Source organism: Lontra canadensis, unplaced genomic scaffold, assembly GCF_010015895.1.
Source record: "Lontra canadensis isolate GAN:19392208 unplaced genomic scaffold, GSC_riverotter_1.0 scaffold42, whole genome shotgun sequence".
Classification (NCBI taxonomy): Eukaryota; Metazoa; Chordata; class Mammalia; order Carnivora; family Mustelidae; genus Lontra; species Lontra canadensis.
The window spans coordinates 13,965,956-13,992,926 of record NW_022631036.1 but is presented as its reverse complement, the minus strand read 5'-3'; the positions used below and the strand labels follow the sequence as shown (position 1 = coordinate 13,992,926).

The following is a 26,971-nucleotide window of genomic DNA, read 5'->3' as shown; positions in this document are numbered from 1 at the left end:
GATTTTAACCCCAGAGGCCCATCTGACAGATTTTACTTTACTACCTTCTACCATGGTTTTACTATCTGCAGGCTATATATGGCTGATTTTAAAAAACACTGCAACTCTCAAGCCCACAGTTGTGTGCTAGTAACTGTAAGGGATTAACTCTCTGGGAAAAAAAAAAAAAAAATCATCCTTATTTGTTGCTGCTGCTGCTACTTTTTTTTTTTTTTTTTTCTGTTTAAATACTGCATTTCGGGCTAAAAACATGGCATCTCTGACCTTACAGTTGGATAGAGAAAAATGCCTCTTGCAGGCTGTAATGCATTCCATTACAGTTAAGGAACTTGCGTTGTTAAAACAAGTGGTCTATTTTGCTTTGGCTGAGAAGAACCATAGGGTTCACATTGTACAGCAATCCAAACTGGGAGGTCCTGAGGGGACATTTATGTTAGTGGCTTCAAAATGGTGACTAGGCCCGCATGTGAATGCCGTGAACTCCTCCTGAACTTACCCCTAGAATACAGTCTTGCACAGGACATTTCTGTCCTCTCCCCTCTCTCCCAGCAGCCTTCTGCTTGTTTGAATGATTCTTTACAGCATCTAGGACATCATGGGTATTTCCTACCTCAGGACTATTTGATGACTTTCGATGATAGGTGCTCTGTCTACCAATATCCAATGATAAGATAGCCGTAGTCTTTAAAAAGATCTATCTTTAACAGTCGGTTCGGGCAGCTTTCCAGTCTTTGGTGATCTCCTGAGAGTTTCTGAGGTGTGATCATCGGTTTCCGCCCAAGGCTCCTGTCTTCCTTCATGTGTCAGTTTTGAAGATATTTCTAAAATCGTTTGAGCACTGAGATCGTAATGTTCTAGACTCTAGGACCTAGAGGCACTGCCTGGGAGACAATCCTTTGTAAATCTTTTATTGATTACTTTGGCCGAGGGCCTTCCTCATATTCAGATTTCTTTTTCCTGACTTAACGAAGAGGCTCAGCAGGACGTTTAAATGGAAGACATTGCTTGGCCAAAGCCCAGATAGTCCCACTAGTGTGGGGTGTCTGTCTAGGGAAGGGTCATAAGGAATACGAAAATATTTTTCCAAGACTAAGGATGGCCTTGGTGTTTCTCGCAAACGTTATTCCCCAAAATTTCACATGTTGGGCCTGGCCTTGAGGTTTAGTTAGGTTTTATTAGCCAAGATTTATGCCCCATGAGTGAGAATGCAGAGGAATTCCATTGTTTCACATCTTCTCCGCCCGTTTGCCTTGTTAGAGCTTTTTAGTTATGGGCCACGCCGATGGATGTGTAATGTGTGAAATCTGATTTGGCTTTAATTTATACTTTGATGACCAGTTATTCTGGGAACGCTTACATGCTTATAACACTTTAAACAAAACAAAACAAAAACTCTTGTCAAATGGATGTTCTGTTTATTTGCCCATTAAAAAAAAAAAGTACTGTCTTTCTTGTATAGATTTGTAAGAGCTTTTAAAAACATTTTTTTTGAGTATGAGTCTGTTATCATTAAACATGTTGCAAACTTCTCACAGTGTGTTATTTGCCTTTTCGTTCCTATAATGTAATCTTTTGATGAGGAGGAAAATCTTAATTTTAATGAAGTCTAATTTGTCAATCATTTGTAATTAGTGTTTTATGTGTGCTTTTTTAATAATCTTTGCTCATTCCAAGGTCATTTAGATATTCTTCCCTGTTTTCTTTTAGAAGCTTGATTGTTTTAGGTTCTACTTTTAGGGCACTTGGGTGGCTCACTCGGTTAAGCTGCCATCTCTTGATTTCAGCTCAGGTCATGGTCTCAGGGTCTTCAGATCGAGTCCCATCTCAGGCTCTACACTCAGTGGGGAGTCTGCTTGAGATTCTCCCTCTCCCTCTCCTGGCCCTCCCCCATCCCCACTCCGCTCTTGAATAATCTCTCTCTAAATGTTTAAAAAAAGAGTCTACTTTTAGATCTGTGATCTAACTCAGAGTAAGTTTTTAGCACAGTATGAAGTAGGGACTGAGGTAATTTCTTCTGTTTGGATATCCACTTGATTCTGCATCATTTACTGAAAAGATTAGCTTTTTCTCACTACTGTGGATTATTTGCTATAAATCAGGTATGTGTATAAGTGTTTGTGTGTGTGTGTGCAGGTATGTGGGTTTGTGTGTGGTGAGGGTCTGTTTCTGTATTCTGTTCCACTCAATTATTCCTTATTCTTGCACCAGTATCACACTCTTTTAATTACTTGGCTTAATAGAAATAAAAGCATATGTACTGGGAAGAAAAATAAAAAATGTCTTTATTAGCAAATAACATAGTCATATATGCAGCACATCCTGAAGCCTCTACAATAAAATGAGCAGAATTTATAAGTGAATTTGGTGAGATTGTAAGATTCAAGTCCAATACAAAAATCAATTGTTTTTCTGTATATAGCAAAGAACATTGAAAAGGTGAAATAAAACAATTACATTTATAGTAGCATCATAAAGTATTAAATACTGGGGTTAAACTTTACAAAATATGTGTAAGACCTTTATACTGAAAATTGTAAAACATTGCTGAGAGAAATTAAAGAAGACATGAATAAAGAGATGTGCCATGTTCATGGATTAGATGATTAAACTTTTAATTCCTTCTTAATTCATTGATCTCCATCAAAAATTCCAGCATCTCTTTAGAGAGAAATTTACAAACCAACTCCAGTATTTACATGAAAATGCTCAGGGCCTAGCCAAGTAATACTTTAAAAGAATAACAAATTTGTAGGACTTATACCACCTACTTTCAAGACTTACTGCAAATCTCATGTAATGAAGGCAGTTTGGTATTAGTAAAAGGTTAGACATGGAATACTAAAAGAGCCCAAAGATATACCCATACATATATAGTCAACTGATTTTCAAATAGGTGCCAACGTAACTCAATGGGGAAAAGAAAGTCTTTTCAAATGGTACTGGAATAACAGGAAAAAAGTGAACTTTGATCTTTGCCTTATGACTCTATACAAAATTTGAAATCAATTGTTGATCTAAATATAAAGCCTATAGCTACAGAATTCATAGGAGAAAACAGAAAAGAAAATAGCTGTGAATCTTAGAGTTGGTAAATATTTCTTAGAACATAAAAAATGTTAAGCTCGAAAGAAGAAAGATGACAAATCGGACTTTATTAAGATAAAAAATTTCCCCATATGACACCATTAACTAAAATGAACAGACAAGCCACAGGCTGGAAGAAAATATTTACAATACATATATCTGGCAGAGGACTTGTTTTCAGAATATATTAAGAATTCTTACCACTTAGTAATAGGACAAGCAACTCAATAAATAAATGAGCAAAAGAAAAGAGTTAAATAGACGCTTCACATGAAAAGATGTATGAATGACCAATCAATACACATTTGAAATGATGTATATCATCATTAAATAAGTTATGCAGATTAAAATCATAGGCTGTAACTGCATCTGCATGAAAATGACTAAAATCAAGAAGACTGAAATAAGTCATGGGGTATAATATACAGCATGGTGACTATAGTTAATAATACTGTATTGTATATTTGAAAGTTACAAAGAGTAGATCTTAGAAGTTCTCGTCACAGCAACAAAAAATTTTATAACTACATTTGGTGATGGATGTTAACTAGGCATTGTGATCATTTAACGATATACACAAACATCGAATCATTATATTGTATACCTGAAACTAATATAATTTTATATGTCAATTATATCTAAAAAGAAAAAACTGGTTAAACAAAACACATTCTCTTTTTTGTCTTTTCCAGGTTGTTCCATATCAGCTACAATGAATAATAAAAGATGTATATATATAGAAGTTTACATATTTGTATTTATTGAAAGATTGTCCATATTAAGTCTTAGACTGTGGAGCATCTGGAATTCTCACACACGGCTGGTAGATGTGTAAATACTGTAACCACTTTAGGAAATAGTTTGGCTATTTCTTACAAAGTTAGTAGGATCCAACAATTCCACTCTTGATATTTATCCAAGAGAATTCGAAAACCTATGTCTATAAGAAGGTTTGTATCAGCACATTACTGTTTTATCCATAATGGCCGGCAATTAGAAACAACCCAAGAATCAGTTTATAGGTGAATGGTTAAACAAATTACAGTATGTCCACACAGTACAATAAAATATTACTGATTTTATAGTAATATTTTATATTATTTATATATATATATTTTTTACTGTTTTATACAACATGAATCTCAAAAATTTGTACTAAGTGAAATTATTCAGATACAGAAAAGTATTGTTAGGGGCTCAGCTGAGCTGGAGAAAGCTGATTGGCTCAGTGTCAGAGTTGCAGTTTAAAACAATAAGCCAAAATGAAATTAACTGTCAAGTCTTTAATCGCTGTCTATGATAGTATAAGCAAGAGACTAAATGGAGAAAGCACTCGGGACACCTGGGTGGCTCAGTTGGTTAAGCATCTGCCTTCGGCTCAGGTCATGATCCCAGGATCCTGGGATCAAGTCCTGCATTAGGCTCCTTGCTCAGTGGGGAGCCTGCCTCTCCCTCTCCCTGCTACTCCTCCTGGTTGTGTGCTCTCTCTCTCTCTCTCTCTGACAAATAAACAAATAAAATCTTAAAAAAAAAAAAATAAATGGAGAAAGTACTAACCTCCCCATTACTCCATTTTTTCCATGGAATGATGCACCAGTTTGAGGGTTGGGTGGACCAGCACAGACATGGGGATCATCTCACTGCCTAGGGAGAACCGAAAGAAAAGCTCCTGTACATTTATGGGCCCAGGTTGGCCAGTGGAAGGTTCAGGGAGTGGAGGTGGGGCACAGGAAAAAAGGAAAGAGTGAAAGACTAGGAGTGGAAAAGTACTGTTCACTAAGCCAAAGTGGAGAGAAGCATCCTCTCTCCCTAGCCCTAGGGAGGTCTCCTGAGGGAGGGTCCGGATAAAGACATCTCTGAATGACTAGGGATGCAGGTGTGCCTAAGAGCATGGCCGGCCACAGCAGACTTGAGTTCTTGACTGCATCTCCCTTTGGATTCTGCAGTGCGTTGGTGGTGCAAAGTCTCATGTGGGGAGAGCAGCTTCTTCCTGTGAGGCCTGCCAGATGAAGGCTTTGTAATTGCCTGTTGGGTTGGGTTTATAAAATCACACACTGGTTTTTGGCCAGGAGCTGGACTCCTCAAGTATACATTGTACGAGCCCATTTATACAAAACTCTGGAAGTTGCATCTAATTTATATAGTAAAGGAACACAGATTAGTGGTTGCCTGGGATTGAGGAGTGGGGTAGATTGCAAAGGGGCGTAAGGTAACTTTTTAATAGGGTTTATTGTTATACCATTGTAGACAGTTGTCAAAACACACTTAAAGCCACTTGAAGTGGCTGCAGTTTTGCATGATGCAAATTATATCTCGAATTTGATTTTAAAAGTAAAAAAATTTTTAAAATGGTTTAGTTGAATCCAGAGTGTACTGGTGAAAATATTTATGTGTTTACTCTGACTCATGATTTTTAACTATAAATTATGAATAGGACTATAGTGTAACTATAATGTGAAACTATATGGGTTGGGTCAGGGTATGTTATATGCATGATTTTATCCAGGAAGCTGAAAAGAAAGTGATAACGCAGAGTCTTGACTACTCTCTGAGATATGTTTTTTTTATTAAACTGATGTTCTTTTTATACTTTAGTTCACAGTGCATTACTGTGTTTTAAAACTTTGTCATACAGTGTCATGAAGCAATAAAACTCTTGTGTCTTAAAAATATGCCATTGTTTTTTATACTATGGTAAAATGTACATAGGATTTTAACCATTTCTAGTGGGTAGTTCAGTGTCATTAAGTGCATTCACATTGTTATGCAACTGTCACCCCATGCATCTCCAGAGTGTTTTGTTTGCTTTTTACTTAGTCCAATTTCCCTAAGGTTTGTTATGAAGTCTTTTGTTCCATTCTTTTGAAATATACCTCCATATTTCTGTGTAACATGTTTATTTGAATCTCTTCAGATGCCTGGAATTTTCTTAGTGCTGTCAACTTTTAATGAATTCCTTCATGTGACCTTATGTAGTCTTTATCGCTCTCCTGAGATGGACCTCTGTTTTCTAAAATCAGGGTCTGCTTCCTTCATGTTTTACTCCCTTGTTTTGGTGGAGCACAGACTCTACCAGCTTCCCAAGAACGAATGTAGAGGTAGGGTGAGGTGATGTTTGCTTTTTCAGTTCTACTCCTTTCAGTTTCTATGAAGAAATACTTTAGGGGCACCTGGGTGGCTCAGTTGGTTAAGTGTCTGCCTTTGGCTCAGGTCATGATCCCAGGGTGTTGGGATCGAGCCCCGCATTGGGCTTCCTGCTCCAGCCAGGGGAGCCTGCTTCTCCCTCTGCCTCTGCTCCTCCCCCTCCACTCGTGCTCTGCTCTCGCTTTCTCTTTCTCAAATAAATAAATAAAAATATTTTTAAAAAATACCTTATAGGGCTCAGTGGGTTAAACCTCTGCCTTCGGCTCAGATCATGATCTCAGGGTCCTGAGATCGAGCCCCACATTGGGCTCGATCTTAGGGTCCTGAGATCGAGCCCCACATTGGGCTCACTGCTCGGCAGGGAGCTTGCTTTCCCCTCTCTATCTGCCTGCCTCTCTGCCTACTTGTGATCTCTCCCTGTGTCAAATAAATAAATAAAATCTTCAAAAAAAAAAAAAGAAAGAAACGTTAAAAATAAATAAATAAATAAATAAATAATACTTTATAGAACTTTGCTAATACATGTTTTTCCTGTATTTGAGCCCGAGTGTTATCATATGTGCTTGGCCAGAACTAAGACTGCAGACTGTGCTACATGCACTCAGCCTTTCAATGTGGCATTGCATTCTGCCATTTATTTTGATCTTTAGCAAACAGTTTTGATCAAGTTGGTAACAAGAGATGTGCAGCTAATAATGCTGGACTATTAATAAATGGAGAAATCGTATCATGCTGTATGTTAACAAGCAATTATATTGGTGATTCCCAGTGCCTTCATGCAAAAGTTGAGGAAAAGGGAGGGTAAGGATCAGCAGGCTTAACATTATTAAACATCTTGATATTATGAAGGGTATATATGTATCACTCTGATTTGTAACTAACAAAACAAGGTGGGTGTGCCATAATTTCAGGGATTTGAAGAAAACGAAAGATCATTGCCAAAATACAGTGTTGGGAATGCCTCTCTATTGGAATTACATGATACTGATACTGTGTAACTCTGATTCAGTTTTTCTTTTCCAGGGACACATTATCTGTACTAATTTGAGTAGGATTATTTTGCTTTTCCTTTCTTTTTTCTGTCTCCCCTTCTCTAAACCTTATTAGACATATGTTAGAGCTTTTTATCTTAGATGGTTCTTCTTTCTCCTATTTCCAACTCTATTACTTTGTGCTGCATTCTAGGAAGTTTCTTCCCTTTTGCCACCAAGTCATTAATTTTCATTTCCAGTGTTTTCCATTTTCACTTTATCTATCATTTCAACTTCAGTGAACATATTTTTCATTTCTGTGATTTCTTCTTGGTCCTTTTTTATATCTATCCATGCTTATTCAGTAACTGCCCGCTCATATTTAATAGCTGTATTGCTTTATCTGGCACTTTAAAAATTATACCTATTTTGAAGATTGATTTCAGATTGCTTTGTTTTCTCTAATTCAAGTGTGAATCCCTCCTCCCTTTTTGTATGTCTGTATTATTTTTTCTTTTTCTTTTTTTTTTTAAGATTTTATTTATTTATTTGACAGAGATCACAAGTAGGCAGAGAGGCAGGCAGAGAGAGAGAGGGAAGCAGCTCCCTGCCGAGCAAAGAGCCTGATGTGAGGCTCAATCCCAGGATCCTGAGATCATGACCTGAGCTGAAGGCAGAGGCTTAACCCACTGAGCCACCCAGGTACCCCTGTACTATTTTTTCTTAACAACAGATTCTTTTGTGTATTTCATAGGTTTTTTTTTTTTTAATGGCAGTAAGCTTATTTTCAAATGATTTTATCTTGTAAATGAATCTAGATCATGACCTACTTTTTTTTTCCTTTTAAGTTTCTGTCTGGACTATATGATGTCAAGTTGTTATGTTAGTTACTTGATTTTAAGTGCAGATTTGGATTCCTTACCCACCAAGGTGAAGGCTTTTGGTTTTGATCTTGGGTAGTTAGTTAACTTTTTCATCCAGTTTGGCAGGTGCCTTGTTTCTGGCTAAGGTATTGAGCAGGTGGTTGGAGATTATCTGATTGCTATTTATGGAAGGGGAAAGTCATTGTAGTTGAACTTTAGCCTTTAAGCCAATTTGGTCTCAACATTTTCGTGGACTACTTGGCTTCAAGTCCTACTTTAATTTATGGTTTGATTTTGACATGTGAAATGTTTATCTTCCTTTTGAGCTCATCTGTGGTTTCACATATTTATTTAAAAATATTTTAGCCATAGGGCGCCTGGGTGGCTCAGTCGGTTAAGCGTCTGACTCTTGATTTTTGCTCAGGCCATGATCTCAGGGTTGTGAGATCAAGCCCCATGTCCAGCTCCACGCCAGGTGTGGAGCCTGCTTAAGAAACTTTCTATCCACCCACCCTGCCACTTGCACTCTCCATCTCCCTAAAAAAAAAAAAAAAAGTTTTAGTATGTTTTTTAAAGTTTGGAATGGTAGATATCAGAAGGCATTCCAGTAGATACTTAATTATTTCAATCAGAATGAATTTGGGTTTGCAGTTCCTCAAAATACAGGATCAAAAAAGAATTAAACTGGTTGTAGGACCTGACCTGTAACTAGCTGTCATTTCACCTTAAAGATTACAGATATATTTATTTCTTTCACCAATATGAAGTTATTATTTAGTAAAATAATTTTATTTTAAACATTGTGATGAGGTATAAAATTTACCTAAATTTATTTGTTCAAGTATAGACTTAACACCTGTTTAATGGTGACAAGTGTTGAAATTTTGAGACATGGCGTTATAGTCATTATCTCTATTTCTGCTTATGAGTCGTCTGTATAAGTTACCTTCTTTGTTGAAATTAGTATGCCTTTACAAAGAAATATGACTGTTCTACAAATGGGAGACATCCCTAGGAATAGAAATAAATATTCTGTAAAGTAAAATTAGAGAAAATTTCAAATTTATATAGTTATGACTCTAGCAAATCATAAACTTGGTTACTTATATTGCAAGTCAGTAAGTAGCAGTAGCTAACTAGGATGTTGCTTCAGGGTATGGCAGATGGCCTGTAAGTAGCTTGGTGAGGAAAATGTTTGCTAAAGGTGACAGAGTGTACCTACCCTATTTCCCATATGCACTAGGTCATTGGTAACATAAGGTCTTAGCTTCAGGAAGTTGTTAAATTTAAGGTCAGGGAGTAATTCCAAAGCATTTTAATAAATAAAGTACATATCCCTTAGCTGATAATATTTTCTTTTCAGTTCCTGCATACTGAGATGAAATTTGTAAGCTTTTCTCTAGATAATATGCAATATAGAATCTATATGGGGTGTGAGTATATATATTTGTGAAAAATGTGCAGTATCTGTTGCATGATATATTGTATGCATATATATCAGGCATGAGATTGATGGGGTTTTGATAACACTTATATAAGATGAAATACTTATTGCTGATCCTGTGAAAGATTATTTAATGGCTTTTGCTAGCAAGTAAAAAATGCTGTATATTCTCTTTTGTATTATGAATGTGTGTTTTAAACTGCTATGCTACAAGTGTAGAGAAACAATAATGAACTCCTGTGTACGCACTACACAACTTCAGCAGTTGTCCTTCTTGTTGATTTTAGTTGATCTTGTTCCATCTTATTCTTCCTGTTTTATGAATCCTGCTCCCCTTGCTCCCCAGTCTCTACCTTCCCTACTGCCACCCCAAGATGATACATACGAGTTTGTGTTACATACTTTGACTAGTAGGCTTATGTTTGATTGTTGTTTTGTAATACTTTGAATATTTTTGGCAGTTTTTGGATTCTTTTCATTTTCTTCTCAGTTTATAAAAGTTTTTCTTATATAATGGTGTAAAATGTTGAATTATATAACTATTTTTTAGTAATCAACACATTGTAGAGATGCATTTTTCTTGAAAGAAGTGGAAGTCTTACATTTTAAAATGTAAGATCATCATTGTTTTTTGAAAAAATGTCTTTTTTTTTTTAAAGATCTTATTTATTTATTTGATAAACAGAGATCACAAGTAGGCAGAGAGGCAGGCAGAGAGAGAAGAGGAAGTAGGCTCCCTGCTGAGCAGAGAGCCCAATGAGAGGCTCCGATCCTAGGACCCTGGGATCATGACCTGAGCCGAAGGCGGAGGCTTTAACCCACTGAGCCACCCAGGCGCCTCCTTGAAAAATGTCTTTAAAAGTTAGAATTACACTGCTTAATTTATTTAATGGTTTAGACCACTGTACAACTGTATTACTATTAATTTTTTAAGTAGTATTTTTAATTCAGTTGATTTGCCATTTAGGGTTTTTTTAAAAATGTGTTTTCTAAAACAGATAGTGAATGTGGACTTCTGATCCTAAGAAACTCTTTATAGTACGGTGAAGAAAAGAGATAGTGCAATACTTACATATAATTTATAGTGGAAATTATAATTTTAAATGGAAGAAGAACAAAAGTGTTTCTTGAAGGAAATTGCTACATATAGTTTGGCTTATATTTTTCTTTTCATGCTGTATTTTTATTTTATGTATATTTATGTGTTTTTATATATTTTATTTATGTATTATATATTTTATTTATGTATTATTTATGTATTTTATGTGTATTTATTATTTTAACTACGGAGTATCTATTTTAGGACCATAGTCTTATCATTAATGAAAACATTTAGTAAGAATGACTCTTAAGAAATTACATGAGCTTTTGCAGTTGTGCAAACAGGAAGCTGTGACTTCCTAGATATTGAACAAGAAATTAGAGCTCTAAGCCTAACGTTTATTTTACTATTTAAAGATTCTGTCCTAGTAATTGTATTTTGCAGCCTAGAAGTCTTTAACATCCCAATTTAAAAAAGCAAAATGCACAGTTTGCATGCAGCACTCTCCACTGAGAAAGATTAGGTAGTATAATTTTAGCAAATGGAGTAAACATTTACTAATTATACAATGTGTGAATTGCTCTTAAGTGTTCAAAACACCAGAGTACAACTGTTGTTATTGAAATATGTTGATTCTCATATGTGTGCCTCTATTTGTTAATGTCTTAGTACAAATTATTAAATAGCTTTTTGATACAATCTGTTAGTAATCATTATGATGCCTAATGAATTAATTAAGAGTTTATGTGGTTACTTTTACTTTATTTTAGAAAGACATTTTCTGATAGCTGTTATTTCATTTGATTTCAAGTGGCTGCTCATACCAGTTGTCATTGTAGATTGATTTAACTTGCTCTTATACTTTTTACCTTTGATATGCCAAGAACTTCAATTGGTTGTGTGGAAATGCAAGCCTTTGTGTGAAGCAGTAGGTAATTGCATCAGAACTTGGCACCCACATGAATCTTATGAAAACAGGCTGTTTGTTCCCTAGAGAAGCTATTCTATAAGCTGACTTTGTTTTTATATTCTGTTCTGTGCTAGATTAAGTTTAGTTTAGCCTAGGGCAAAACGTTTCAGGATATTTTAGAAAATCCTAGATGTGATTAGCTCTCTGAAAATAATACTAGTTTTTAAGTTTTGCTTTTTAAAAATTTATCAGTAGGCTATGCAATGCCATTTCTATTATCAAAGTGTCATTTGTTACTGGCACTGAGAATAATCGCAGTGTTCCAAGTAGTATATTGTTTTGCCCTCCAAGTTTCAAAAATGTGAGAGCTCTATTTTTTATTTTATTTTAATTTTATTTGAGAGCCATTATTTTAAACCAAATATTTATTTCTTCTTAATTTGATGTCCTTCTATGATCTTCAATGATGAGGAGTAATTGTAATTTCTTGATTACTAAAGCATTTAACACGGGGGAACTATGTGAAACAAACATATAATATTCATAATATAGAAAAAGTTATTTTTATTATAAACTTTTAAACTTTAACATCCTGAACACTATTTGCCTCTTTTGAAACTCATTTATTTTAAACTTTTCAAAAAATTCCTAACATATATTAAATTTTAACTTTTCACTTTACTTAAACCAAGTAAGCAACCATAATAAAGTATAATTATAAAAGATTAATTAGCCAATAATAATTTTTTCAAAGTTTCAAGGGAGTCATAAAGATTATGTCCTTTATTCATTTGAGATCTCTCAGGTGTAATATGTACAAATAGTTTCAAAGTTTCTTGTTCAATTCAAAGGTTATTAATAAATATTTACTAAGTTAAAAATAATACATGAGCATGTTAAAAACATAAAATTATATAGATAGATATTTAATGAAATAAAATATTTCCTTCTCTCATTCCTCAGTCTCCCCACCTCAACTCTTAGGTCGTTTTTTTAGAGTAACCACTGGTAATAATTTCCTATATGTTTGCTATGCCCATTCAAGCATGTATGCATATGTAAGTATAATTTTACAATTCTCTCTATTTCACTGTATTTATGTTTATGCCTGCATTATTTTGGCTAAAGACATATTTTGGGTAGCAAAGTTATTTGTCTTACTCCTCATTTTATAGCTATCACCTAGAATAATGTCTGACACATAATATATCAGTGCTTAACAAATGCTTGTTGAAAGAATCTTCCACACATAGTACATGTATGTATTTACATGGTACAGACTTTATAGATTTGTTTTATCATTATACCACATTTTATATTACCAATTTTCTGTTGATGAACATTTATGTTAGGTCTGTTTTCTTCCTGTCAATGATCCATCCATCCATCCATGCATTCATCCATCCATGCACCTGTCTATTTATCAGATATATACTGAGTACTTACTGTATGCCAAACACCTTGTAGGGATGCAGATGAAGGGATCATAAATCCTGAGCTCTGCTTGCATGTAACTAACATATGCATAGTTGGTTGAGATATGTCAAAAACAATGAAATAAAACCTAAACAAATTAGTTTCATGAAGGCAGTGGCATTGGTAATATGATGAGAGAGGAGTTTCTATTTTAGGTAGGATGGCCAGGCAAATGAAATAAAGAAAGACAGACAGACTGAAATATGAGAAAAAATAGTTTAAAGAGCTAGAGAAGAGAATTCTAGGCAGAGGAGCTAGTAAGTGTAAAAGCTCTGAGGTAAGAATAAGCTTGGTAAGTTCCAGGAACCGAAAGAAATTCAGTATGACTAGAGTGTATTTTCTCTTACAAATAAATACTGGTTCAGTGAGTGTCTTTGTACATAAAAATATGTACGTATTTTTCTAAATCCTTTTAGTAGTAAAACTGAGGGATTAAATAGTATATGCATTTTACATTTTGATAACTGTGGGGTGGGACCTCTTTTATCTCTTATCCTTTCTCCCTAAACCTCTTCTTACTCTCCCTGGCTCTGAAGAACTTGGGTTGTCTACAGCTTGATAGGGAATGGACTGTGACATGAGGCACAGTGAGTGAAAGGAATTCCTTTTAGAAGAGAATGTGCTGCGAACTGTGAATGTTTGAGAGACTTTTGTCTAATACGATGAAAATCCAGTAGTGGAACATATGCATAAATTGTGTATGTTGAGTTCTGTGATAAAATATTTGGCTCTTAGAAATAACAGGGCTCTCCTTTTGCCTTTTAATGAAATCATTTTAATACATTCAATACAGAAATCATTTCAATACAGAAATTATCTCTACTTTCACAACTAGCAAATAAAAAATTCAGAGTTTTTTCAGTTATTATTGGATACAAGGCAGTATTACAAATGATTTCCTACTTTGACACTATTGGATTCATTTTACAAAATTTGTGATTAAATTAAAGATGTGTTATGAAAAAAAATGCCATTAACCAAAGTCGGTAAAAAATCTTTGCTATAATATGGCTTTTGTGGAAGAAGGCAGGAAGGCCCGCTCCTATTTAAAATAAGTTTTTAAAAATTCTAGCTATTGTTACATTGGTGAATCCCATTTTTAAATAAAATACCTCTCTATCAAAAAGGCATTGTTTTAATTTTAAAGGAGAAATGTCAGAATCACATAATTTTGGGGGCAGATTAGAAATTTTAGACTGGTCAAAGAATACATTTTTGTTTCATGAGGTGTTTTACTGCTGAGTAAACAGGGTCAAGTCACATTTGAGATCATAGAGATGTTTGTTTAAATTTTTTCAATCTTTATTTTTTTGATAGGGTGAAGTTAGGAAATTCTGGCAGATACATTCAGATTACCATGTACCTAGAGAGAGAAGGGGGTATGCAGTTTCCTTAATTATGATTTATTTTTCCTCTTTTCTATTTAATAAGACCATTTCCTTTGAAAATTAGAAAGAACTTGAGGGAATGAGTTTAGGAATCTGTGATGGAAAAGATCTTAACAGATGCCAATGTGGTCTGTTCTATTAAAGATTTTTAAAATCTTTTTTTAACCTAAGTAATTTTTTCCAACAAAACTTATAAATGAACTCTAGTTGGAAATCAATTTTATTGTGCTACTTGAACCTGGTATACATTAGTAATGATAAAGCAGTTAACTTATATTTTGTATGTGGTATAATAAGTTAATATTTTGATTAAGGAGGCTAATTTATCTGGTGTCTACTATAAAATCATCCAGCTAGTTTTAACAGAAATATATAATTTTTAATTAAGATAAATTCTTGATACCAAACCTTTAAGGTGAGTGTAAGGAAAGGAATTAGTATTTATTAGTCCTATCTTTTGTCCTAAAATGAATGGAAATATAAAATATGTTTCATGTTTACAGAAATCTTATTCCTTTTACAATATGTAGATAGGTAAGTTGTAATTATTTGAATCATTAGAACATCTAATTTTTGCTTGACGATATGCAAATGTGCCATTAAATCTGTTTTTTAAGATTTTTCCAGTTTAATGTCTGAATCCAAATTCATAAAGAGTTGGAAAAATGAGATGTCTGAGCTATAGGATTCACAGGGATTTCATATGAAGCCTATTTAATCAGGATAACACTGTTATTAATATTCATAATGTCAGCTGGAACACAAATGACAGACTATGGAGCCTAAAAATTTTACTTGGTGAATTTATTAAAAGTAGCTTAAAAAATTAATGGAATTTAAGTAAAGTTGGAGAATATGAAAATCTTGTGTTAGCAGAAAAAAAATCTCTATTAGAACTTTCTTTAAGACCATTTTGCATTGATGTCTTTTGACAGATTTCATTGGTACTTAAAGAAGAAAGATGCATGAATGGTCATTTAAGAGGATTTAAACACATTGGCACATTAATTTTTACATGAATAATAAGTACTTTCCAAAAGCAATTAACTTACAGTGTACAGGATATGAATTGAAAAATAAGACTGTGACATCAAGGGCAAAGAAAATGTGCTGTACATTTTAAACTTAGTGGCAGGACTTTTTAATATTTTGGTTTATTTTGTTTTTATAGTTTAGACAGGATGTGACTTAGAATATGGTTATTTTAATACATTTGAAAGCGTATTAGTAGAGCAATGATGCTTCCTCCCTCCACAAAAATATTGGTAGTATTAAACATTACCCTCTGCAGGTATTATTTGCATTTCATGGAGAATTAAGCATTTGTTGTGCTATTGGTAATATCCGAGAATATATTCAATTTTATAGACAGTCAAAGCAATGATTCTGATTGGGTTTAGTGATTCAAATACTTACGTGTTAATACAGATTTGTTGATTATAACATAACTTATATGTATAATAAATAAACTTCTTAGAGTTTAGTGTGAGAAATTTAGCCAAGATCCTTCTGAGTAGTGTATGAATCAATTTGTGTCGAATTTTAGCCTACAAAGTAAAAAATTGGGAATGGTGTTAAGTAAAAGTGGAATGCCATTTTTTTCTGTGTACCACCTGTTACTCTTTGTTTTCAAATGTTCTTATAGTGGCATTATACCAGCTCTCTAGTTTTTATTTTATTATTAATGTTCATTAAAAACAATTAATTTTAGACCATTATGTATAATTATAATCACACAGTATTTTTGTTTTCTATTTTTCAGAGATTATTTTTCATGAAAATTTTAGTACTTATAAAAAGCATAGTTGAGTTATTATCTGCAACAGTCCACTTAAGGTTTACCAGTGAGAGAATATAGGCATTTGCCTGGCAGTTTAGATGGATACCAGAAGTTTCACTTGTAGCCTGTCAGTGTTATTTATATATGAGTGATTTTGTTTCATTAGACATAACAGGAATTGCCTAGTATGTTTTAGGACTCATATTCAGAGTTTGATTAGAAAAAGCATTAATAACCAGAAATGATCACAGTATAAACTATATGTTAATTTTTCTGTGTAAGGAGTGAAATCAAATTGATTGATATATTCGTTATTATTATTTCTTCTAGTAGCTTTTTAAAAGGTAGTAGGTTTGGGGAAGTAGTTTTTGTTTTGTTTTTTGGCTCTGAGATATTCACTTACATGTCCAGGAGAGGGCAGCATTTTACTATCTCAGGCTCATAAAAAATTAGCCCTGCTTAGACTGTCAATGTTTCTTGTAATTACTCCCAGTATATTTGTTGCTTGCTTATGAATTAACTTGCATTTATGGAACTAAATCATTTCAATCATTTAATTACACCTGAGGAGCTGAACTATAATTGCTTGCTTCCAACTAGGATCTGATATGGCTTGAGCAGTATTAATTTGGTGTTTACTTTTCTGAGTGCTAAAAGCATTAAAATGATTGTGCAATGGGATTACATTTTACTAATTGCTGGCATTCATTAGCTGGGTAAATGATGAGGAAGAGTGACTGTATATTGCAGAGGGATAAAATTATGGTTTTAAATAGTATATTACTAAGCACATTAAGACCTGTAAGACATGTTTTAAAATACTCCAGAGGTTATTAAAGACTGTATTTTCTACATGTCTTGCTATATGAATCTCTTATTAAAAGACTGCAATTATTATTAACCTTTTTGGGCAATATGTAGGGAAATGGCTTCATTGACTGGGACATATTTCTTTGATATTAATAACTTCCTATATTTTCAGCTAATCCAAAAGTAAATGAGGAACTTAGAAAAAGATTGCCAACTCCAGATCAACATATTTAGAGAAAATTGGAAAAGGAGAAGCTTACTACAGCTTTATTTGAGGACTTTTTAAAAGAACGCAGAGTTCTAGCTGTGAGGTAAATCAAATTTTATTCTCCTTAAAAAGCATGCCAAGAAAAAAAAAAAAAAAACCCTTGCGTAGCCTTTGTCATGTTTATTGTGAAAACAAATGCAAGACAAATATCAATTCCATAAGAATAATAGTCATTATGTTTTAAAAAATTCAAATAGTAGTCTTAAATTATTTTTACAAGTATAAAATGTTTTATTTCAAAATATACATTGTAAATTCAAATCAATAAATTTGAAATTTTTGGTATGAAGTTTATGACATATAAAGTATACATTTTATTTTTCTTAAATTGTTGGAGTTAGAAAAAACTCAAGTTAGATAAAATAAATGGTTCTGTAACCAAAGGAGCAAGAATGTCTAGAAGCTTAACCTGAACTGTATTTACTAAAATGTAAGTGTGAAAGAAAGAACCTTTCTCTGAGAAAAAAGATTTAATTTCACCTGTTGAAATATACAGTTAATAGTCCCATTATAAATGTTTTAGAAAACCATTTATCCTGTAAATTCTCTGTTAAACAAAGGTAGGGTTTAGGTGTGTTCTGATATATTGTTTTAAGTTTATTTATCTAGAGTTGGCTTTATTTTAGCTTCAAATCTTGGAGCAAAAACCAGAGACATTGCCAGAGCAAACAAGAACAGAAGTACAAATGGAGGACTGGTCAAAAGGTAAGGACTTTTAAGGTATTAATACCAAACCCCAGGTGTTGTGCGAGTTCAAGGCACTGAATGAAGTGTGTTTGCTCTAACCAATATATTAGACGGAGGCAGACAAGCACGTGCGCGCACGCACACACACACACACACACACACACAAAGAGGCATATACAAAGAGACCCACATACTGTAAAAGAGACACAAAAAACACACAGAGAAAGAGAAACACACAGGAAGAGATACTGAGAGAGAAAGAGGGAAACAGAGACACAGGGAGAAAGAAACACACATACACACAAAGTGATGGAGAGAGGAGATTGAGAGAATGACTGATATAGAGATGCATACAGAGGGCCACACTCAGAGAAAGAAACACAAACAAAGACATAGACACGGGGAGGGAGATTCGAAAGTCAAAGAGGGAGGCACAGACACACATGTGGAAGCACAAACACAGGGATATACACACACTGAGATGCACAGAGGAAGACAGCAGAGTAAAAGAACGCAGTAGAAAGAGACATACAGTGAGAGAGACAGGGGGAAACACACATAAACACACAGAAAGACAGACACACAGTGAAAGAAGATAGAAGATGCACGCAGATAGAGACACATATATGTGGAGAGAGATAGCTGCACTCAGAGAAACAGAGCAAGACACATTCAGATACAGAGACATGTGGAGATAGGTGCGCACTGAAAAATGCACTCAGAAAGAGACACCCAAAGAGAGATGGACTCGGGGCCTGAGGTAGAGCCAACAGAGACATGCAGAGATGTGCAGATGGAGACAGAGAAAGACCCTCCCAGCAGAGACAGAGAGAGACGGGAAGACAGAATCCCAGAGAAGAGAGACAGAAGATGCACAGGCAAAGGGAGAGAACAGCCAGAGATGGAAACAGTTTAAAAGACACACAGACTGAGAGATGGTCTGAAAAGCAAAGAGAGATGATAGATAGATAGACAGACAGATGGAAGACGGACAGACACACACATAGGTAAGCAGGGCAGGCTGGTAAGGCACAGCTGTCTCCCTAAAGAGCAATATACAGAGAGCCATAAAGAGAGAGGTTTAAAAAATGTTAGGGTTTTTTTTTTGTTGTTGTTGTTAGGTTTTTTAACTGAGATCTGTTATAGTAAAATATTGCAAATCTGGAATCCCTAGGAAACGAATCATTCTGAATATAGAGTTGCATGTAGTTGAAGACATAAAGCTCTGTGTACATTGTTTTTATTTCCTCTTAATTTTCTATTAAAAAATTAGATTATTACTGAAACATTGCATATAATGTTTTTTTGATTCCCCTCCCCCAACAGGGGTCTTCTTCCACCAAAAATCAACCACATAGTTACCTTTTTCAGAAGGTTAAAGGCCATTTTGGGATACTATTCTATTACCATTTTATTATATACGTTAATAGTTACATATTCCTTTGAATTATAGGAAGATGCTCTGCTTTCTGAGTATAATTTTTTCTGATTTCTGCACTTGTTTTTGATTTCCACACTTATAAATTTTTTTGCAGTTTCTACCTACCATTAACAAGCTTTCTCTAGACTGCTTGTTATGATTTTAGAATCCAGGTAACTGATTGAATTGTGTACAAAGTAATAACAAGTAATATCTGGGTGAGGTAGTTACAGGTATTTAATTCAAAGTTTATGGTTTTAGTGAATGGGCTTTATGACACTTAATTTCCATCTGCTTTCTTTATACTCAAGTTTGTGCTTGTGTGAAGCAGGGAACTAATTTTTTGCAGCTGTTTTTATTCATTTATGCAAATAAACAAGAAACATTCTTCTTTTCAAGGGCTCAAAGCAGTTTTACTCAATTTATGTACAATAATAAGGAAAGAGGAAGTAAATAATGATGCCCCTGTTATTTATGTTCCCTATTCAGAGGTCACATTGCTGTGGAAGTCATGTTGTTCACATTATAGACAAAAGGATCTCTACGGAACAAAAGGAATTATTTTTACTATATCTAAAGCTACAGACTGTGGAGGGAATACTTCTCATAAGTGTAGAATAACCAGGAAAGAAGTTAAGGAAGGGAACTGCTAAAGCTGTAGGACACCTACAGAAAGGAAGGTTTTAGGGCTAAAGACATAGATTCATAGTTTGCAGAAGGCACAGACCACAATAGACGTGACTGAAACATCATTAAGAAAATTTGCATTTTTACAGGTTTTTTTTTTTTTTACATCAGAAATAGGAATAAGGCATTCCTTCATATAAAGGCCTATTAATGAAACATTACTGAGGAATAAAATTAAATAGGTAAATGTAATATCTTTTGAATTTTGTGATATAATTGATATATTTAAAATTTCACATGGTCATTGCCTTGACATTAAGATTCACAGGAGTTATCATAAAGCACAGATTGCTTCAAAGCTGTTTCTTAAACTAGTATTCATAGTCTGCTTGGGTAATTAGTTATTTTATTTAATATTATTTTACTTTTTTTTTTTTAAAGAAATGGAGCCAACTAAAAACTTGTATTACACCGATATGTCTCCGTGTTACCTTATACATTTTATTATAAGGAGTGCTACAGTAGCTCTTCTTTTCCTAGCTCTATTGTAGAAATGTTGCTGAAATATTTGACGTGCCAGTTGATGCGGTATATAATGTGAACAGATGAAACCGTTTACTGTTTTTGTCAGTATTGGCAGTTTAGAAAATGTAAAGCTGTGGTTGGTAGGTAGAATGGGTGAGGGCATCTACAGAACGTGTCCAGGTTTCTTGAAGAGTTTTTACTCTAAGTGGAGGATGTTTGGTGTTGTTGGAAGCAACACGTGAGTGAATCAGCCTGTGTTGCCAAGTTAGCATTGGTAACGTCTTCTGGTTTCTTAAGAAATAAAAGATGTCTTGCCCTTTTGTGAAAACTTTCTGTTTGTCAGGGTTTTTCTTGTTTCTGCTTTTTCAGGGAAAAAAAAATGGAATGTTAAAATCAAAGGATGTATGTAAAGTTTGCCCCCTAGAGTGAGTAGTTATGTGATTTTTTTGATTGGTTGTTGCGCCCTTTTAAGCATTTACTTATTTATTTACTTAACTACGTTAGAAAAAAGGCACGAAGTCAGAAATCTCTGTAACTTTTTGGAATAGTATGATAAATTTCTGGATGTTTCTTATTAAATTTTGTTGTTTTTTATTCAGTTAGCAGACACATGGTTTAGTTGTTTATTTAGAGTGCACAACAGTCTACAGAAAATAGCTTACATATTTATAAACAAACTTGTCTGCCATAAGTATACGTATCTATAATAATATAGGGAAAAATGACATCCGGACACCATTTAAATTTAGAATATGGTGAAACTTATTTAAATTTAAAACCTTTAGGGGTCAGTGTTCCCTAAGAAAGGTTAAAAAAGGTTACTATGCCTACCCAAATTAAATACTAAGTCTACTGTATTTTAAATATTTCTTACCAAATGAAGGCAAGAAATGGTAAGAATCATATAGCTTGAAGAAGCTTCAGACAAAAACCTTTGAATTTTAGAAGTTTCTTCAATATGTTTTTTAGGTTTACTATTTTAGGTAATTGTATTTAATATGTAGTTTATGTATAGAGTAGTTATTTTTACTTATGTGTATTATCTCAATTTAGATATGAATCATGTGTTTTTAAACTATTTTCTTTTAAGCTTACAAAGCCAACATGATTCTAAATTGTTGTATTCATTTGAAACTTGAGATAAAAAGCCACTGCTAGAAGTGCTTCGAGTCCTTTCATATTGTAGTTTCCTGGAGGCCAGCAAATTTTTAAAAATCTTAACTTACTTAATTTAAGTAAAAAGCAACTGTCCTCTTTACTTTAGAATTAGGCTAACAATTATCTTTTATATCCATGATTCTCATGGTTTCTCTACTAAGCAAAATAAATAAGTAAAACCCAGCAAAAGGTAACTTGTCAGTGATTTGTTAGTTTCTTATTGAGTCACAATACTGTTTATTTTTGCTTGGCATTTGGAACCTGTGTGTCACCATCAGCCTCTTTTATTATTGGTTCATCTATCTTTCTGTCTTTTCACAAAGTACGTATTCTTTTTACCTTTTGTCCATCTGTTGTTCTGTAATTGAATTATACTAAAACTATTGCGTGATTTGTAAGTGTTTTATAAAGGGAGACATCTTTAGAAATATTATAGAAGAACATCTAGCATGATTTTAAATGATCATTGTGACTTAAATATGAGTGTAGAATCTCACATCATTTTCATAAACTTTCTTTTTAAAGCAGAGAAGAAGGAAATGGTGAGTTGCATAGAATGGCCATCCATTTCTACCAGCAAAAGCTGGTGGGAAAAAAAAAAGAGATTCCAAGGCAATATGATTAGACACTATTTGAAATTCAGAGTTTTAAAATCTAGATAATTAATCATTCCCTGTTAAATTACAGAACTTGAATTATATTTAATAACTGGCTTTCTATTAAGTAATGGCATATTTTCCTTAAAAAGTATTACATGTTTTTGTTTGTTTCATAGCAGAAGGTAAATTTTATGGAGAACCAGTGTGTTTAATAATTTCAATAAAATGTTAAGTAGAAGGAACACAAGTTTTGGAGCTAGACAGACCTGGGTTTCAGGTTTTTGATCTTCCACTTACTACTTCCTGGACTTGAGCAAAAATTTCATAATTTTAAGCCTGAGTTTTCCTGTGTATGGAATAGGGAGAGGATTCCTTTAGGACTGTTTTGGAGATTAGGGATTATGTATATAAAAGCCCTACTACAACACCTGAAAAAGATGAATTTATATGATCTGTATTTCATGTACCAGAATGATTATTTTCACTAGGGTGATGGTGATGGTTTTTTACAGATGCCTAAAAAAAAAAAAAAAAGATTGATAACATACTTAACAGGACCTAAATAAATGGTGGTAATTGTTTTCATTGTTATTCTACCCAGTTGTCAAAGGTAGGTCTATTAAAAAATTTCAGAACTATTAAGAAACAGAAACAATGGTATTTGAAATAGTTATTTTAGTTTCATAAAAATATTCTTTTCAAATATTATGTCCACAATACCATTAGAAACTTGATTTTTCAAAGTAGCATAGCTTATATTGGTATGTTTATATTTGTTAGGATAGAATATAAAATCAATAATCTTCATTTAGGGTTGAGTCTAATTTTGTCTCTATTGAAATCCGAATTGCAATAAAAATCTTCAGACTAGTGGCACCACACAACGTACCTTCTGTTTCCTTTTGGCAAGTGTGAATTTAAGAATGCATTTTTTATTTTCCATATGCCATAGAAGGGTTAAAAAAGAACATGTTCTTGGTCTGATTAAATTTATTACTTAACTCTATAGGACTTAAGGTAGTAGAATGGTAGCTTCTCACACATGACCATCTAGAATATTTAGAAGAGTGGTTTTAGGACAACTGACAGCTGGTCAACAAGGATTGATTCATTTACAGAGGAAATGCTAAGGCTACTCTTAAAAGAATGATTGAGTCTCTACTCTTTCATAAAAAAAATAAATTTCTCTTATTTTAAATAACTTTATTTAAATAAATGTGATTCTTTGTGTCTTTATTTTTAAGTTTGATATGAATGATTCCATTAACTACTATTGGCCTAAGTTGAAAAACGGAATGAAAAGAACATGTTTACAAGAGCAACTTAAGTTTTCTAACTGGTTATAAGGTTATGTACAGTGTTTTGAGATTCACTTTCTGATATGAATAATTCACATTTGTGAATTTATGCCGTTAGTTGTGTTTTTTTCCTTTTTTTTTTTTTTTTGCAGTTTTTAAATAGACTTTATTTTGTAGAGGAGTTTTAGGTTCGCAACAAAATTGAGAGGAAAATGCAGAGTTCCCACTATACCCCCTACTCCTTATCCCTCTATCCCCCAACACACACACACACACACACACACACACACACACACACACAACCTTTCCCACCATCAACATCCCCACTGTAGTGGAACATTTGCTACAATTGAACCTACCTATAAATTCTGAATAAGGAAAAAATTTGCGGGATAGTAGAAGTCTCACTTTTTTGTTTTGTTTTGTTTTGTTTTTATTCAAGCGTTTTAAATCAGTTCAGGCAATACTCTTCATGTGGAATTCTCATTACACCTTTGGTCCTTCATTTTTAAAAATGATAATTATTAAGGGCAACAAGTGGTAAATTTCTTTTTTTTAATAAGTTTCATTCTCCCCCATTATTTCTGTACTATTGGTATGATCCTCTCTTTGTACAACTTGTAACTATTTCTTTGATTTAAGGAAATCCAACTCTACTTTTATGTGTAGGTACTATCAGATTTATTTGTGGCCATGAAAATATGAATTTTTTTTTGAAATAGATAAAATTACCTGAATTTTTCAAAAGTTTTTTGCTTTGTTTTAAATTCTCCATCCTTAAGATTCTGAGGTCTTTGATAAAAATCCTCATTGATTTCTGGTTATGGCCCTTTCATGCCAAAGGACTTTTTGGAACACATTGTTACAACACATATCTTAATACAATGTTATTGAATCTTTAATTTTTTTTTTTTAGAAATTAAGATTTTAGCTTATCGTATTTAAGATAACCATTGTGGTCTTCCTAGTGGCTGTATTTTTCACCTTTAGTGTGATCATTATAAAGTCCTGGGTGTACATTGGCATTTTGTTGATTTTGGAGATCTGAATCAATACACATTGGTGTATAGACTGAAATTATAGCCATTTACACAGTGGGTCCAGGTTGACTGGCTATTTATAGAGTAGCACTGATGTGACTACATTTACTCACTAGTTTTGGTTATCAATAAATCTGGTAATTGAATAAAAAATTGGGGGGGGTCACTAAATACTCCAACTGTGTGTGTGTGTGTGTGTGTGTGTGTGTGTGTAATTCAGAACAACCTAACATATAGGACATTATTATCTTTTGGGGAGTAGTTTCAGATGCAGGTTTTCTTTGTGTTTTTGCCTTTTGTGTTTTTTTGTTTTTTCTCAGGGAATATGAAAAGCAAACAACAAATCAGGCCACTAGGAAGACCACAAATGACTGAATTAAAAATATTCTAATTTGTAGCTTTGGGTTAAATTCAATAATTCTTTGCCAAAGAGTAAAACTGTGCTGATAAGATGTAAATTAAAAGTAATTATTTTTAAAAAATCCTATTTGACTTTCATTTTTAATTTTGAGAGTCTAGTCTTCCCATATAGAAACTTTCTGGTACTTTAGAATCAGGATGCTGCTAATGGGTGAAAAATTAAAAGTGATCATTTCATGTTGATAAAATTATACTTGTTAAATAGATACAGAATATGTTAGTTTTTACTAATTAAGCATTTTTAAAATTAAAATTAAATTCTCTTTTTTAATGCCGTTTCACTGGCTGTTCCTAGAATAATTTGACATATGCCAAAACATAGTAATGTTTATTGATTTTTGAGTGATTTTAGTATAGAAATATAAAAATTGAGCACATGCACATTATTAGAGCTTAGAATTGGGGCCTCTGTCTGGCCGATGAACTGGGAAGTGTAGGTAGTGTGCTACCTACTGTCCCGGTTTTCATTAGGCCATTTTCTGGCCTAATGAGTAGAGTTGATAGTAATTCTTGCTACAAGTATTAAAAATAAATAAATAAATAAGTAAGTAAATAAAAATTAAGCAAGATACACTTGATTTCTTTCTTTAATGTCTTTTTTATTTCTCCACACATTCAAAATTTTCAGATTAATATTGATCAGATTAGGATAGATAGGTTTTATTAAGCATTAGTTTTCTTGAACCAACAATACATATTAGGGGAAATATGGTAGGAAAGATAGAACAAACACATAATCTTTAAAGATTCAGGCTTGTGTATAAGCATTTGGAATATGGAGTATAGAGTATTCTGGATTCTTTCCACAGATTAATGAATTTATGGAAAGAATTCCTATTTTAAGTAGATTAGATATTTTTTAATTTTGTTTAAAAATCAAATCTTGCAAATTTGGAGTCACTGAAGCTTTTTACACAATCGTTTTTAAGTGTGTAAAGTAATGATTTCCTTTTAGCAAATGTTTCCTTTTAGAAATCTTGTAGTCAACCAGTATAAAGTATAGACCAGGAAAAGGCTACATTAGTCCAGGTAAGAAGACCAAAGATAAAACAAAAATTTTCATTAAAAAGCCAATACTTGATCTCCTGAGAATGCAGTAGAGACTTCCTCTGCATTTTTAATAGGCTATTTGCTCTCTAAGATGTTCTGTATTGGTCTTTTATTAGGTTTTTTTTTTTTTTTTTGAAGTCTCTTCTTCCTTAAGTCATTTGAAATGAAAATATAATTTTTTTCTTTACTTTTCTCAAGCTTTTTTTTTTTTGCCTTAGATATTTAGTGCCTTTTTTTTTTTTTTTTTTTTTTTTTAAAGTTACGAATGTTAACTCTGGTATGGGGCTGATGGCACTACAGTATAACTGACTAACAGGGCACTACTACAGTAGTCATGGTTGACTGATGAAATGGGAGTCCCCTACCTTTTCCTTTTATGCTTTTGGGTTTTGTTTTGTTTTGTTTTTTTTTTCCTGGAGAAACAAATGGTAAATTTGAATAAAACACATATCATTTGCATAGAAAGTTATGTAATGATGCCATATAGAGTATAATGATTTCCTAAAACCCTGTATTTAAAGTAACCTGAATTACAATGAGAGATAAACAGAATATTTACCCATCCCTTATGAGCTGCTGCTGATATGTAAATTTATTCTTCTACTTTGCACAAATATACTTTTGAGCTACTGCTTAAACACTTTGAGGTCCTTAGTCAAACAGTTTTAATGATGCCTCCAATATTATGAAAGTGTGACATTTGATGAATGTCTCATATAGTTTTGATATCTGGGCACATGTCAACAAAAAAAATTGAACATTGGTTTGTCATGCAACACCTAGATAATTTATAATTTTACTGTTTATATCCATCTTGACATTTTTTATCTGCCAAAGGCAGGTTTCATTTGGAATCTTAATCTGAGATTTATTTGGTGGATCTGGAAATCATAGCTAGGGTTCCCACAGGAAATGGTCCATCTACCAACAGATTAAATGGCAGTCCTGCAGTTGTTAGGGGAGCTCT

The 26,971-nt window shown here is 33.3% G+C and overlaps 1 protein-coding gene across 1 annotated transcript in view; it reads left to right on the top strand.

Annotated features, from left to right (window-relative positions):
- Positions 1-26,971, top strand: part of MIPOL1 (mirror-image polydactyly 1) — a 311,611-nt gene that overhangs the window by 34,042 nt on the left and 250,598 nt on the right. Inside the window, exons 2-3 of the mRNA XM_032871240.1 lie at positions 17,085-17,223; positions 17,807-17,885. Coding sequence (XP_032727131.1) covers positions 17,867-17,885 — 19 coding nt within the window. The 5' untranslated portion in view covers positions 17,085-17,223; positions 17,807-17,866. The remainder of the gene's footprint in view (positions 1-17,084; positions 17,224-17,806; positions 17,886-26,971) is intronic.